This window comes from Citrus clementina, unplaced genomic scaffold, assembly GCF_000493195.1.
Source record: "Citrus clementina cultivar Clemenules unplaced genomic scaffold, Citrus_clementina_v1.0 scaffold_5, whole genome shotgun sequence".
Lineage (NCBI taxonomy): Eukaryota > Viridiplantae > Streptophyta > Magnoliopsida > Sapindales > Rutaceae > Citrus > Citrus x clementina.
The window spans coordinates 3816959-3833702 of NW_006262201.1; the positions used below are offsets into that span (position 1 = coordinate 3816959).

At 33.2% G+C, this 16744-nt stretch overlaps 1 protein-coding gene, 1 long non-coding RNA gene and 1 other non-coding gene across 3 annotated transcripts; 1 reads left to right on the plus strand and 2 right to left on the minus strand.

The window, feature by feature from the left end:
* Window positions 1–2016: 2016 nt before the first annotated feature.
* LOC18042962 (protein ACCELERATED CELL DEATH 6) lies at window positions 2017–10466 on the plus strand. The gene is made up of 8 exons (XM_024184909.1): window positions 2017–2104; window positions 6762–6844; window positions 6985–7494; window positions 8296–8445; window positions 8628–8780; window positions 8865–8918; window positions 9008–9420; window positions 9807–10466. Exons 1-8 carry the CDS (start codon window positions 2046–2048, stop codon window positions 10458–10460), a joined length of 2076 nt encoding a protein of 691 aa, XP_024040677.1. The 5' UTR covers window positions 2017–2045; the 3' UTR covers window positions 10461–10466.
* Window positions 3468–5768, minus strand: LOC18042961. Its single transcript, XR_002905575.1, has 4 exons — window positions 5448–5768; window positions 4652–4720; window positions 4356–4521; window positions 3468–3954 (listed from the first exon to the last, which is right to left on the minus strand). It is a non-coding gene; the product is annotated as an uncharacterized LOC18042961 (long non-coding RNA).
* Window positions 10467–16409: 5943 nt separating the features above from the next.
* LOC112098663 lies at window positions 16410–16516 on the minus strand. The gene has a single exon (XR_002905773.1). It is a non-coding gene; the product is annotated as a small nucleolar RNA R71 (small nucleolar RNA).
* Window positions 16517–16744: the final 228 nt, after the last annotated feature.

The window sequence follows — 16744 nt, forward strand, 5'->3', positions numbered from 1 at the left end:
CTATTCTCCAATTATTATTGACGTGGTCGCTAAGTAAAGCCTAGAGATACGAAACCTCTCATGCAAATTTAGTATCTATAAGAACGCAAAAGCCCCGATTTCCTTTAATTTTGCAACATCAATTTTTCTACTCTTTAATTTTTTCACCCAAAATTATTCACCACCACCACCACTCTAGCTGCTTCGTGGCCGCTGCCAGTCGTCATTCCTCTTCTTCTTCACAGGTTCTCTTTTTTTTTTCTTAAAAGAATTCTAATTAACGGATTTATGTTTTTATCTGTTTTAATTAACTTGGAGTTGACTAATAATTATTTTTCAGTGTGCAAAGTTTTGGGATTGACAGTCTTTACTGATAATCGTGGTATGTAGCTGAAAAAACGATAATGTTTCTATAATGTTACGGACGCTGTAAACCACATGTAAAGTCCTTTAAAATGGTTTGTATGAATTTAACTTCATTAATCAATTATATTTATTATGAATTTTATCTATGTAATTTATTTAGGTTTCTTCGCCTTTTTTTTTCTTACTCGAGTAATCTTCAAGTTGCCCCTTTTTTGGTCCCTTTTTCTGTCCTTCAGCAGTCGCGTTGTTTTACATTAGTAAAGTTACCAGTTATTATTATTATTATTATTATTATTAGTTTATAAAGATTAGTTTTACCCCCAAAAAAGAAAAAAAAAAATTGATCACACTACAGAATATATTCCTCAGCCAATGGTCGTTTACTCAATGTTAAACCGAGGTCTTTTTAATTAATAGCTAAAGGATTATTTCCTTTACATTGTTTTTTTTCTACATGTTTTTTTTTCCCTTAAAATCTGTACTTACTGCATGGGTGATTAATAACCAACGTTTGCAATTAAGAAAATAAACCACTCGCGTTTTGGCCTGTATTATTTAGCGCATTTTATTAGGAAAGCGAGCATCACATTAATTTTAGCCTTTTAAAATTTTTAATAGTAAATTAGTTCTTGTTTCATATATAAATTGACTATTCAATTTATTATTTTGACTCACAGGGTGGGAACCCCCCCGGTGATATTCAAGTTATTTGTTTTATTAATAAAACTAGAAAATAGAACCGCGCTTCACGCGGCTTTGAAAAAAAAATTTAGTATTATCATTTTTTCTTACTTTACACTTGATGAAACTGATAAAAAATATAAATTGATTTTCTTTAAGATGAGGCAGCCTTATAAAAAACAAAAAAAAAACTATTAACCAGTAATACAAATAAAGAAGCAGCGCAAGATAAAAAATAAAATGAGAGAATATATTATAGAGTAATTTTATGCATTCCAATTGTGTGTGTACAAAACAAAAAGATGAGCACTCCTTTTATAGTTACATAATCACTCTATGAAATTAATGAAAAATTATGGATCATAATTCCTTGTGAGATAGTGGGAGTTATAGGGAAGCTAAAGGTTGCTAATGGGAGATAGTGGGGAGACTGAAAAATATATGTTATGAATATCTATATTTATTTTAATAAATTCATAACACTCCTCCTTGGATGTTCATTACAAAGAATATGTCTCATTAAAATCTTTACATAATTGTTATTGTGTAATAACAATCAAATTAATTATGAGAAGATGAAAAGCAAAATCTAAAAGAAAATTTCTCTATTTATTAGATAATAGAGAATCTACAAAAATGAGAAATGGTGATGTTATATCACCTCCTCAAGTCCCAGCTTTATATATATATATATAGATATGCTGGTTAAGTTTACTCTTCCCATCTTGTGAGTCAAAATTAGGAAACAAAGTCTTTGAGCTATTTGATATTGAGGTTTTATAATTTTTAATCACAGTTATTGTGAGGAAAAAAAAAGTTTGTTATAGTGTGTTGGATAGATATGATTTACAAATAATGTCTTTTACAAAGCTATCCAACACACTATAACAAGCTTATGATTCGATACAAAATTGAACATTTCTATCTTTGCTTCAATTCAAATATTGATATATCTATCTTTGCTTCAGGTATAGAAAAGAAAAACACCGAGAAATTAAGTTTAATTCCAAACTCCGAATATGGAAGAAGCCGGCAGATCATCAAACCCAGAAGCAAATGATCAAAGCAATTTCTCCAAGTAAGAAAATAAATACCCTATATACGTGTATCTGATATCAGGTATGCGGAATTGATTTATTAATATTTTTGATGTTACAAAATTCAATTGATGGATTGCGTTTTGATTCATTATTATACTGAAATTAAAGCTTAAAATCTTGAAATGTATTTTGAACTTAATTAAGTTTTTAGAAGGCCTATAGTTAATTAATGATATTGAGCTCGCTCTAACCCTCCTCAAACTCACACAGAAGTAAATAAAAATTGAGCTAATAATAAAGTTACCCCAAATTTTGAATTAATGATAAATTTACCTAAAAGATTTGCTTTTGATGGGATTGAGGTGGAATTTATTGGTAGAACGCATATAATTTTTCGTGGATCCACCTAGCGTAACTAGCTGAAAACTATACACTTATTCTCCAAGTGACTGTTGTTAAGAATTATCACGATTACTATTGTTTAGTCCTTATTAACAATTCAAAGTCTGCAACGCACCTGAGTCAGCGATGGTGCGTGTATATTGTTTAACAAGAAACTACTCACTTTAAAAAAGTGGGGTGAAGTTAAAGGACAAAAACAAAAATCTTAATGCAAGTGTTTACGTTTTTTTTTTTTAATTATATTAAATTTCATATTATTTTTCCTTTTAGCTCTATCTCTTTTGAAAAAAAAAATCAACATTTTTTTAACTAGGAGAAATTATATCTACACCATATTTCTTTTACCATATGTACATCTAACTACTATAAAATTTTGACACGTACTTTGCACCATCTTTATTTTTAAACTTGTATCAATTAACCATTTTGACCTTTAAAATAATCATTTTACCCCTAAATAAATTAAAACACAAATTTATTCTACAAAATATTAAAAAATATAAAGATTATAATTATAAGAATACCCCTAACTTTTATAAAACAAATAAATTTCAAAATCTAAGATGATAATTCACTACAAGAAAAAAGACCTACTATGACAGGCAAAAACTATCATCTTAGGGGGTAGATGACAGTTGTCTTTACCGTCATTGTAGCCAGCGACAAGAAAAGATGACAGACAAAAACTAGTCATGAGTTGTGATAGAATTTACCTATCATAATTCTGTCATACTATTTATAGGAGGGAAATTAAATTTTTTAAAAAATTTTGGTGGAAAAAAATAAATTTTACGAAATTAAAATTATAATTATTTTTTTGGACAAAAGTTGTGTGTCATATACTGACTGATATTTTCTATCACAATTTTTAAAAAATTAATAATTAATTAATTTAAAAATAAAAATTTATGCAATTTCAGCTGCTTCAATTTAAAATTTAAATTATTAAATTTATATGAGAGAAAATAAATTACTAAATGCAATCAAATACAAAACCAGTGAATCAAATTAGTGAACTTTATTATCCATAAAAATAACTAAAGTACAAAAGCATACAATTCAAGCTTTACAATATATAAGTTGAACAATATTCCAAAGTTAAGCCAATAGAAAACAAAGGCCAATCCAAAACCAAGTGATGCACTTAGCATTCAGCAACATCAGCACCAAATCTATGCAAATGTAGTCCTTTTCTACCAGCAAAATCCAGCAGCCCCTCAGCCAAGTAAAATGTACCCCATTTCATCAATCGAAAATATCCAGAAAAATAAGTATTTACACATGCAATTAATTGAATATGAAAATATTCAATGAAGAATAAGGCCAGACCCTTTTTTCCCCTTCTCTAAAGTAAGGCATTAAAAAAGATTGAAGAAATTTACGCAACAAAATAAATAAAAATATAAATTATATAGTACTATTAGTTGTGTATAACACCTACCACATAGACAAAGCATCCACAGCAATCTCTGCGTTCTGCAGTTTCCTGTCATTAAGTAATGATATATAAATAAAATTAAAATCAATAGCTATAGCTGTAATTCTTAGGCCAAATCAAATTTATATGTACTTAAGTTCATGATTCTTTAAGTTTTGTTCTCTTTAGCATGCCTTCCTACTGGTAATCATCTCATGCCTTATTAAAGTTTAATACTGTTTTGAATTAGAATATACCAAGAATTTGAGTGAATGCTAGAATTATAACTCTTTAAGATTAATGCATTGCATGCTCAGCCTCAGCAAACTTATCAATCAATGTTTGCATACCCGAAAAAGAGATTGAAAAGAAAAACAGGAATTAAAGAACAACTAATATAAGCAATTCCTTACTTAAAAAGCTTGATATCACATTTCAGAATAAAAATAAACATAACAAAGTTTCCTTACCCAAATTTACATGAACATCATCATCAACTTTGATGCCACGGGATAGGGATTCCCCCACTTCCCTCGAGCCCCCTCACCTACAAAATTCTGCACCCCCCTTGGAAAAAGCTGTAGCAAAAATAAGTTTTTGTCTTGGCTGACAATTCCAAGTAGCCCTTTATATGTTCTGGTATGTATAGTCCCAACAAACAAATGAGAAGATTTATCAGAATTTTTGAAATATATTTTAAGACTAACAGGATTGTGAATAAACACCAACAAGAGCATCAAAGGAACCAGAAAGAAACATCACCAACCTTAAGAAGTCTCCATGCGTCTTTTCCTCTGCTTCATTAGCTTTATTAAGAATTCCACCTGATGTTGCACTAGTGAAAAAATTATATTCAATGAATAAATAATTGGAAACTTCAAAGTCTGCAGTTAACTAAATTACTAATGACGATTAAGAGATTCACTCCGCAAATTATTCAAGAAACTTTTGCAGATAATACTAATTAGATTTTTCAGAAAATTTTCAATATTCTTTTCATTCCCACTGAAGGATCAAGCATTATGAGCCAAAATGCAAACACAGGGCATTACTTGAGTAGCAACTTAACCATTTGTCACAAGTTGTACAAGACTTTTCAATCCAAAAGAAGACTGAATTGTAGAATAAAATCTAAGCCTATCATTAAAAGCCCAAACGAACATTATTAACTAGATTTATAAATTTCTTGAATCCTAAAACGGAAAAGTTCATTCGTATAAAGTTATCAGTTCCGGCCTCACTGTTCTACTCATCCCCGTCTCGCTCAATTCAGCCGATTCATAAAGCAGCTCAAGAAATGTTTCTAAAATTTAATAAATGAGAAAATTCTATAATGAATTATTGTAATACTAAAACACAAGATTACCCAGAAATGTAATAGAACCTTTAACAAACACATGGAATGCAAAACCCATATCTAAAAAATATATCATTAATGCAAGAGTCGGAACAACATCCTATACTATATATAGATTTATAATCACAAATCGAGTGAGAGAAACAATCAAACAAAACAATAATGCAAAAAAAAAAAATTGAAACCCACAAAAAAAAAATCATACTTAAGGTTTAAAAGAGATGAGAACTTTGAAACTCGTGTCGAAGATAGTTGAGATAACAGCGAAGCTCACCATCACTTGCTAGAAATCGCTGAGAAATAGGTAAAGCTTGCTTGCGAATGAGTGTGGCTTTCAGGGATTCTTGATGGCTAGGGTTTCGGCTGTCGTCGATAGGTAAGGTTTTGGTTTCGATTTAGGACTGAATTTGATTCCACCGTGGCAAAGAAAGACTGCGGCGGGTCAGCGGCGAGCCAACGACAGTGAGGGTTGTCATTGTCAGTGAGGAGCGAGCTACATTCGAGAGAGAGAAGTTTTAGAGTAATGAGTGGGTGTGGCCTTAACACGTGGGGGAAAAAGAGGTTGAAAGACTGATAAATGTGTGAAACAACGTCGTTTCACTTCTTTCTTTGTTTTGATGTTGTTTTATTTTTTATTTTTTATTATTTAGAATTTTAAAAATTTCGGTCAAATCTAAAGTCAAAATAAAATTCTATCATAATTTCTTGATAGAGAAAATATATATCATTAGTTGGTCATAAGTATTTGACAACAGTAAATTCTACCACATTTTTATCATAAATTTTTTATAGAAAAAATTTATGTCACATGTATGTCGTACTTATAAGATATAAAGTCTTTTAGCCAAAAACTGTCACATGAGTAACTGTCATTATAGGTCATTTTTCTTGTAGTGTATATTTTTAAATGAAATTATAATTATAAAAAACATCATCTTGTGATTATAATTTTTGCAATTTTAATTTCATTTTATTTTTGTAATTAAATTATTTATAGGGAAGTTTACAAAAATTAACATGAAAAGAAAATTTTTATAATTATTGTAAACTTTCCTATAATTAACATTAAGAAACTTTCCTATTCAAATTGAATGAAATTATGATTACACAAAATTAACATGATAATTTTTAACTGAAATTATATTTATAAAAAATTAGCCTATTGAATTTAAAATTTATTTATTTTATTAAATTCTGAGTTATTCTTACAATCAATTTTATTATTTTTCAAAATTTTATAGAATAAAATGGAATTTTAATTCATTTAGGGATAAAATGATCATTTTTAAGTGTCAAAGCAGTTGGTTGATACAAGATTAAAAATAAAGGTGGTGCAAAATACATGTTAAAATTTTATGGTGTTTAAATATACATATGACAAAAAAAAATGTGATTCAGATGTAAATTCCATTTTGACCGCCCTCTCTACAATTAACTCTTGAGTCTACCATTGGCGATCATCTAGATGACTAGATTGTAATAATAACTTCTCTGATATGTTATCCATTTTTGAGCTTATCTGCAGAAACAAAACCGAAGATGAAATCACTGTGACGGAGCCAAAAATAAGTAAACAAACTAAAGATGCACCGAGTTCAATAGGTAAATAAGTAATTAACATAAAGAGATTAATTTTTAATTTTTAATTTACTGATTCAATTTCAGTATTATTAGTTAATTTTTCAGAATAATAGTAACAATTATATAATTTATAGATTCTGTTTTCATGATGATTAACTCAGATGATCAAGGGGAGGATGAGTATTATGCTCGTTATTGGCCGCTATACAGAATGATAGAGAAGAATGATTGGCTAGGTGTGGAAGATTTCGTCACTAATGATCCCGATGCCTTGACCGCCAAGACTTTTGCACCGGGTTCAAAGACAATATTTCACGCGATTGTGGAGTCGTTGGTTGATGTTGAGTCAGATGACGCCACATGCCTCCTCGATAAGCTGGCGTCAAAGGTTGATCAACAAACACTAGCACGACTAGATGAACATGGGCACACCGCTCTATATCAGTGTGCGGGAAAAGGGAATCTAAGGGCCTTAAAAGTCCTAGTGAAGTATAACCCTGATTTAACAACCATAAGGAGCAAGGGAGACCACCTTCCGGTTCATAATGCAGCGTATAAGGGTCATAAGGATACGTTTCGGTATCTACTAGAGGTGACTCATGGAGTAGACATCTACAGCGGCAACGATGGTGCCAGAGTGCTTTCATATCTCATCGACGCTAATTTATACGGTCAGTATTATTAACCTTAACGTTTCAAGCTAACACATATAAACCAATTTTCAAGTTATACTGTCCATGTAAAGCTTGTCGAACCAACTTTTTTCTTTTAAAACCTCAAGGCTAGCTAACGCTAAACCATAACTTATAATTAACATGTGTTTTTGACAACTCTGATATAGAGGCCTTCTGTGGTGAAAATGTCCGCATGAAACTCGGTATGGACGAGGAGTTTACAGCGTGATAAAAGTAGACAGCCTGCACCTGAGAATTTTTCTCTGAAGCATATTTTTCAAATTCTATGCACATGAACATTAATCAAATAAATTCTTAGTGCCCATTCTTTAATAAAACTTTTATTACTTTAATGCACATTAATCAAATAAATATTTCAGATAAATAATATGATTAATTTTTTTGTTTAAAAGAAAATTACTCATAAGACAACGAACTTACTGAACTCCGATAGAAAATATTGGGGGGTCAAAATTCTTTGAAGATGAACCCATTAATTATCACGCAATGGTTAAGAACTCTTGACGGTATCGAGCAGAACGACCTGTTCTTCCTGACTGTCCAACACTGCATTAATTTAATCGATTATCCCATTGTGTTTGCAATTTTATCAAATGCACATTTAATTGTTTTAATATAAACAATTAAATTTTGTTTGCCGCTTTTGTTAAACCAAATTCCTGTTTCTACTGTTGATTGCTTGGTTATACTTTAGTTTTATTATCTTCGTTTATATGATGCTCGCATTATATAGAGATCAAATACATCGCCACTACTCTGACATTGTTCATGAATCAGATGTAGCTTTGGATTTATTGAAGCTTCATCCAACGATTGGCCGTGACAGCATCGACTCTCGGGGAATTGTTCTAAACAAGTTGGCTCAAAAGCCTTACGCGTTTGCAAGTGGGAGTCGGCTTGGACGTTTGCAACGCTTAATTTACAATTGTTGGTGTCAATAATCCTTTATGAGCACATACACAAACATCTATATAGTGATCCTCCAATGAAGGAGCTCTCATTTTAATAAAATGAGGAAGCACTAATTGGAAGATGACCCCATATAGATGTGCGTATATATAGAGTGGTTATTTGTGTGGCCTAAAAAAACCAAGTAAATAAATTTGCAGGCATTCCTGTGGAAAAGAAACTAGTTCCTTCCATTCAGACCAAAGATAATCAAAATGTGGATGGAGACATGGAGAACCTTATCGTGACATCAAAAATCCACTCAAAAACATCCACACGTTTTGGATCTGCTAAGCAAATCACTACGACATTTGGTCTGTAAAACTGTTATATACTAAGTCTTCTTGAATTTATGACTCTGAATTGAAAGGCATTTCGTTTGTTTATACGTATGACAGGTGCAACGTGGCATAAATCGTATTGGATGCTCTGGAATGCCCTCATGCGCCTAGGTAAGTCTTGAGAGGCTGTGTTCAATTAAAATATAGTTGTTTGAAATTAATTTATTTATTTCCCTTTTATTGATCGAGTTCAATTGCAGCCCCCAGCATGAAAGCTATACATGAACAAAAGTTAGCGCACATGCAGACAGTTGAAATTGTCAGAATTATCTGTAAAGAAGTGATTTGGACCTGCCACAGAAGAGAATTGAAGGGGGCATTGTTCACAGCTGCAAGATTGGGGATACACGAGTTTGTCAATGAATTTATTATGGCCTATAACAAGACTGCAAATGTGTTGAATGAGGATCGGCGTAGCATATTTGATGTTGCAGTTTTACATCGTCGTGAAAAAGTTTTTAATCTGATACATCGTGTGAATTTCACAACAAATTTATTTTTAACAGAAGGCAATTCTGGCAACAACATCCTGCATTTAGCGGCAAAGTTGGTACCTTCAAGTGAAGTGGCTGGTGCAGCATTGCAGATGCAGCGGGAGTTGCAATGGTTCAAGGTGTGATTGCTCATCCGACAACTTAATACACCTTTTTATATTTAATACAATTTGATGTTTGTGGCACAATAGGATAAATAAGTATTGATATTAAGACAAAATTAAGATATCAAGAAACAATGCCGATTTACTCAATTGAAAAATAAGGTAAACCGGCGCCGTTTTTAACTTGTTTCTGTAAGCGTTCTATCACTTTGGCATTTGCAGGACATATGTAAGCGTGAAAAAGCATAAACAATTCTTCAAAATGAAAACTTCCGACTAATTTCTTAGTCCAAATGCCTTTAGTTATCATCTTCCCATGAAGTACATTGGGCCTTTCTGCACCTAGAAATCTACCTTAAAAGAAACTTTTAGTCCTCGTGTTTATGACTTCTTCTCTGTAGGCGGTAGAAAAACTTATCCATCCAGACATGCTAGGAGATGAAAATAGTTCCAACCAAACTGCTAGGGAGGTCTTTACTGAAGAACACAAGGAATTAGTGAAAGAAGGAGAAAAATGGATGAAGGAAACAGCTTCATCTTGCTCAGTTGTAGCTGCACTCATTATCACTGTTGTGTTTGCCGCAGCTTTCACTGTACCTGGCGGCAGTGACAGCAAAGGAATACCAAATATTTTACATGAACCATCTTTCATGATTTTTGCCATTTCAGATATACTGGCGCTATTTTCTTCCATTTCTTCAGTTCTAATGTTCTTGGGCATCCTCACTTCACGCTACGCAGAAGACGATTTTCTTCTGTCGTTACCAAGGAAGTTAATTATTGGCCTCGTCACCTTGTTCTTTTCTATTGCAAGCATGATGGTAGCCTTTGGTGCAACCGTTCACATATCTCTTTCTCATAAATGGAATTTGGTTATCATTCCAATTGCCCTTGTTGGATGTGTCCCTGTCACCTTATTTGTATTGTTGCAGTTTCCTCTTTTGCTTGATATGTACTCATCTACTTATGGCCGCAGCATCATCATAGATAGCAGTTGGAGAGAATTAGCTAGCTGTGACTTGGTTGCTAAAGGTAGCTACAAAACACGGTTATAAAAGCTGATTAAATGGTGTTATTATCCCACTGTGTAACTGATTCATTTCTTGTTGATTTTTCCTGATACTTTTTCAATAATCATTGTTGAGTGTTTAGAGCTGTGTACTTGAATTTGGTTTATAAAAGTCCACTCTGAGGCTGGTTCGATTGAGGAACTGAACCTTAGAAAATTTATTCTGTTTGTTTTGATCTCGTTTGGATAATAATTGATCTTTGACCATATTTGTTTCATTGAGAAGGAACTATTCATCTGATTCCAATCAGAACTTTCCCTTTCGGAACAATATTTATTCCTATGATTTTCATTTGATTTCTATCAACTGGCAATTAAAAGCTGCGATGAAAATTTTTGGACTACCAGCCTGTCTGGGATGCTCGAAATCCTTGGTCGTACGGTGACTAATGGCGCCTATTTCCTTAATGGAAACCAACCTCACAATGGCTTTTTGTTAACAAAAGTGAAGAACAAAATTCTAGAGCACTCTAGAAGGTTACGGAGAAACAAGGATTGTGAAAAATTGAGGCTTAGATCAAAAGGGAATCGAAAAACCTCATTTAAGGCTCTGTTTTTCACCTGCTGGACTACTGACTAATTTTAATTACAAGTTCAAATAAAATGTTCTAAACACTTAAGAAGGATTATAGAACAATGAAAAATGTTGAATTTAAACTCCGCAAATAACCAAGTTTAATTCCCCAAGATCCACTCCTAAGCACTTAAATCTCAAAATTACACCTATAAAGATCAAGCTTAATGCAATTGACTCTTAACGATTCAAAAATGGTAACCAAAACAACAAGAACAGAAACAAAATTACACAATTTGACAGTAGAGATTTATAGTGGTATGGCTTCAAGCAAACCTACATCCATTGCAAAAAGAGAAACAATATTTCACTAATTTGGGTTTCTCAAGACTCAATATTGCAGAGAGTGTGTGACAGGATCACCATATCTCAATAACCACTCATGAGGCCTTATATACAGAGAGATATTCATCTAGAAATGTCCACTAACAGCCAGCTCACGTATTTCTGGGTTTGTTATCAAAACCCACAAGCTTCACATGCATATAACGGCCTTAACAGCCATTTGCACCCATTGATGGACACGTGTCAATGCTTCATCCACTCTGTTATGTAAAACAGCAAATGTAGCTGTTGAATTTGATAAGTGATGCACGTGAAAATCACGTGTATCACCTAGTCTTCCAGTTGACAATACATAAATGTCAGAAGTCCCTCCGGAGCTCTACAAATGACATGTCATACATGCAAGAGCAACATGTCATAAAGGTCTAAAGAATGTAACCGACTTGTCATTCTTGATCATAAACCCAGATTTGAGCTTGATCCTTCAACAAAAAAAGACCAAGAAATGGCTTAGTGGAAGTATATCTAAAATGGCAAAAATCATAGAAGATGATTGATCCCAGAAATTGGGTATTCCTATGCTATATATGTATCTACCACCTCGTACATTGAGAGTTGTAGTGAAAAGTATTGTGATTATGAGTGCAACAATTGAGCAACATGAAACTAAAGATGGTTTATCAATATGTGATGATGAAAAGTAAAGCCTTTAGGTTCAACAGCTAATTCCCTATTTAACCTTATAAATCGACTTACACCATTCTACTTTCTCGTTCGCAAGCCTCTTTATTGGATCCCAAGTATGGTTTTTGATCAATGACTACATTTCCTTATCAATGGCTTCCTACCATTTTTATTATCTATCACTTTTAGCAGCCTCTGAGTAAGTCTTTGTTTTATCAATTTCAACCTCATGTGTTGTTGTTAATGCAAATGTTATCAGATCTACACATGCATACCTCTTAGGTTGCTTTATTACCCTTTTTCTCTCTATCTCTCACCAACTAATAGTCTCCAATTTCTTGATCACTTGTTTGCTCATCTTCTGATTCAGAAATGTCCATATCGGATCCTGATTCATGTTTAGTTCTTGGTTTCCACTTCGTGTTAGAAGTTGACAACTCTGCCCCAAAATGAGTCTTCTAATCTCTCACGTTGGGCGGCTCTATGATATCAGGTTTACAATGAGTTAAGTTTTGAAGCATTTTAGACTCATTAAACATAACATCTCTGCCGATAATAGCACTTGATGACTTTAAATCAATACAATAGAGTTTGTACCCCTTCACTATTTCAGGATAGCCAAGAAATACACATTGTAAGCCTTACTTTCTAGCTTTCCTTGCTTAGTGTGTGAATATAAAGGCAAACCAAAGACCCTCAAACCAAAATAGTTTGTTGATCTACCAAACTAAAGCACAATAAGTGTTTAAAATCAATTCCAAGTAAAGGGCTTCTATTCAGCTTATAGCAAGCTATAGATAGCTGTAGATAAAGCTTCTGCTCATAGTGTTATCGATAACTTTGAATGAATAAGCATGTATCTTACCTTATCAATCAAAGTTCTATTTCATCTTTTCAGCTAATCCACTCTACTAAGGTATGTATCTCATTGTTTTGTGTCTCACAATCCCATGCTCAATACAATAGCCATGTCACCTCTTATTACAAAACTCTAAATCACGATCAGTCTTCAACCTCCAAACCTTTCTATTTGTTTAATTCTGAACTAATAGTTCTAAGCCTTGAACTATTCAAATACATCATCCCTACTCTTGAACATATATACTAAAACCATCCTTAAAAAGTTATTAATGAGAGATAAGAAGTACTTTGCCCTATCTAAAGAAGCTGTTTGTGTTGGTTTCTTTGATACATAAGCACTATAACTAAATTTGACTCTTGAAGACTTGTCAAGGACATATCGTCGTAGAAACTCTTGGTCTCTATCTTGTCCTTTTCTAAAAACCCCTGTTTTGACATCTCTTTAAACCCCTTTCACTCATATAACCTAAACTCAAATGCCACAACATTGTTCTATTTAAATTTTGGTTTGACACCTCACCATCACTTGTAACAGTTGACCCTTGAAGGACATATAGGCCATTGTTCATATCTCCTTTCATTAACACCATTGATTTTTTTATTACCCTTAAGGTACCAAATTCAAATTTAATTAAACATCCCATTTTATCGAGCATACTAAGAGAGATAAGGTTTCTTTTCAGTTCAGGCACATGTCTAACGTTCTTCAATTGCCTAATCATGCCATCAAACATTTTAAGCCTAATTAGGCCTTTACTAATTACCTTATAGCTAGTATCATTACCTATTACAAGTAACCCACCATCACAAGCTTTATAGTTCATGAACAAACTCTTATTAGGGCACATATGGAATGGACAACCAAAATCTAGAATCTAATTACTTATGGTTTGGCCATCTGTAGTTATAAGAACTCTAGTTGGGTCATAGCCTGACCCTTTGATGCATAGTAGCATCACCACTCTTTTCCTTTAAGTCTTTGTTCTTGTTTTTCCTCTCAGGGCAGTCTTTCTTGAAATGACTTCCTTGTAGCATTGGAAGCATTTCAAGTTCTTTAGTCCGAATTTCGATATTTGTTTTTTCCCTTTGCCACTTTTTCTATTTTCTGTTCTCCCTTTACTGCCAAGCCTTCTCCATCTCTGGATTCTTTCTTTGTTGCAGCCTTAGAACTCAAAGTTTCTTTGACATCCACTATGGTAAAGGTTTGTCTCACATACATCAAGGTGTCAACAAGATACTCATAAGAGCTTGGCAATGAACAAAACAAGATCATGGCTTTATCCTCATCATTAATTTTCACATTAATGTCTTCAAAATCTACTGTAATCTTGTTGAAAGCATTAACGTGATATGATGGGGATGACCCTTCTTCTATTTGCCTTAGACTTCTTAGTGTACAAGTTTTCAAGCTTCTTCCATAACATGGCTGCTATCTTCTCACTACTAACTACTCAAAGTACTTCATCTTCAAAGACTTAAGATTATTGCATTGTGGGCTCTATCTAAGACATTTGGCAAGTCTTCATTAGACACTTTCCTTGTCTTCTTAGATGATGAGGCCTCACCATGTGCCTCATCTAGCGCTTGTGTTAGAGTGCAATTTATGCACTAATTTTGCATTGTTTACTTCCCTTAATATCGATGTTTTGCACTTAATAATGATGATTTACTTGTGTTTTACTTTTGTAGGTGCAATTCTATTTATTTGTGATAAAATTGAGCTATAAGATGATGTTTAAAGATGATTGTTCTCTTGGAGAAATTATGAGCGTCAGAAGAACTTTGTTGATAAGGCGTGGGCGCGTGCTGTCAACTACGGACCTTCAGTTTTTAGTTTAACGTGTTTTGTATTTTTGGTTATTTTTGTAATTACGAATTTAATATTTCAGATATTAGTATTTTATTTTAAATAGAATTCTAGAGGAGAAGAGAGAGGGAGTATTTAAGAGAGGAATCTATTGTGAAAAATGGGATTTTTGGATTGGAGAAAAAGGAAAGAAACCCTAGATCTAATTTTTCTCTTCTCTCTATGAAGAACTAAACTTATTTTTCTAGTTGAAGGTTAATGAAGCTTTGATTCATCACTACTGTGAGATCTTTCTTATGCTTTAATGGTTTTATTACTTTTTGGGTATTTGTTTATTCTCTGAATTAGTTTCATGATTATTTTTGTTAATTAGGTAATTGGCCACTATTTAATTATCAACTTAATCTATTGTCAATTAAAGGATTCATCGTATGAAGATTTTAATGTTTGTGACAAATAACATAGCAGTGAGTTGTGTTATGAGAATAAACAATCTAATTTAAATGAATCATCAAATGTGTTGATTAGGATTTGGGTTTCTCTGGTTTTTCAGGCTGTCAATTGATTAAATCCTATGATCGTATCTAGGGTTGTCTATTAATTAGGGAAATATCCAACGGTCGTACCTTGGTTATCGACTAGTTAAGGAGAGATTGGCTATTAGAGGGTCTCAATAGCTATAACCGGTCTATTCATAAGTAATAATAATCTATATTTGAATCAGTGGCTATTAGGGAAATATCCAACGGTCGTACCTTGGTTATCGACTAGTTAAGGAGAGATTGGCTATTAGAGGGTCTCAATAGCTATAACCGGTCTATTCATAAGTAATAATAATCTATATTTGAATCAATTATCAGTAGTCGAATCAAGCTGAGTTAATTCCTTCAACCAGAGCTTTCTCCAATTTGAATTACAACTTTAATTTGCATTCTTGTTATTTTGAATTTGATTTTTATTATTGTCAACAATTCCCCCATTTTACGTTTTATATTTCAAAAGGATTTAAATAATTACCGATCTCTGTGGACACGACCCTGCTCAATCACTATACACAATTTATTTAGAGTATGAATTTATTTTTGTTGGCTTCGACAACCATCAAATTTTGGCGCCGTTGCTGGGGATTGGTGTCATTTATTTAATCCTTTTTACATTTTACTTGGTGTATGGTTCGTTCTTCTCGTACAGGTACACTTTTGTTTGATCCTGAAATTGAGAAGACAACTCGCCAGCTGAGACAGCATACGAAACAAGCTAAGCAACGATCCTCGTCGCCTTTGCTTTCTGAAACAGATACAGTGCCTGATTTAGTTGAATCATCTAGCGATTCAGAAGAACAAGTGACGGATAAAGCTGCACCTGTAGAAAGAACTCTTAGAGAGTTAGCTGAACTAGACTTGAATCAGCAACCACTCTGCATTCAATATGTAGACTTGGAGGTAAATTTTGAATTAAAGTCTAGTCTTATTCATTTATTACCCAAGTTTCATGGTTTTGCAGGTGAAGATCCTCATAAACATCTCAAGGAGTTTCATGTTGTATGTTCAAGTATGAGACCACAAGGCGTGACTGAAGAGTAGATTAAGCTGCGTGCTTTTCTTTTCTCTTTAGATGGACTAGCTAAAGACTGGTTGTACTACTTGCTTCCTGGATCGATTACAACGTGGAATGGTTTAAAGAAGCAGTTCCTCGAGAAGTACTTTCCTGCTTCAAGAGCTGCCAACATCAGAAAAGATATTTGTGGGATCAGACAACTTCCTAGGGAGACTTTGTATGAGTATTGGGAGCGATTCAAACAATTGTGTGCCAGCTGTCCTCAGCATCAGATTTCTGATCAACTTCTTATTCAATATTTTTACGAAGGATTATCATTGATGGATAGGAGTATGATAGATGCTGCTAGTGGAGGCGTATTGGTGAACAGGACCCCTACTCAAGCAAGGGAGTTGATCTCAAATATGGCTGCCAATGCACAATAATTTGGCAGCAAGCAAGATCTCACTTCAAGGAAGGTGAATGAGGTAAATATTTCTTCTGTTGAACAACGTTTAGATAA

Coding starts and splice junctions, on each gene's coding strand:
- LOC18042962 (XM_024184909.1), top strand. CDS start 2,046: ATGGAAGAAGCCGGCAGATCATCAAACCCAGAAGCAAATGATCAAAGC. Junction 8,446..8,627: donor GCAACGCTTAATTTACAATT/GTTGGTGTCAAT, acceptor ATAAATTTGCAG/GCATTCCTGTGGAAAAGAAA. Junction 8,781..8,864: donor GCAAATCACTACGACATTTG/GTCTGTAAAACT, acceptor TACGTATGACAG/GTGCAACGTGGCATAAATCG.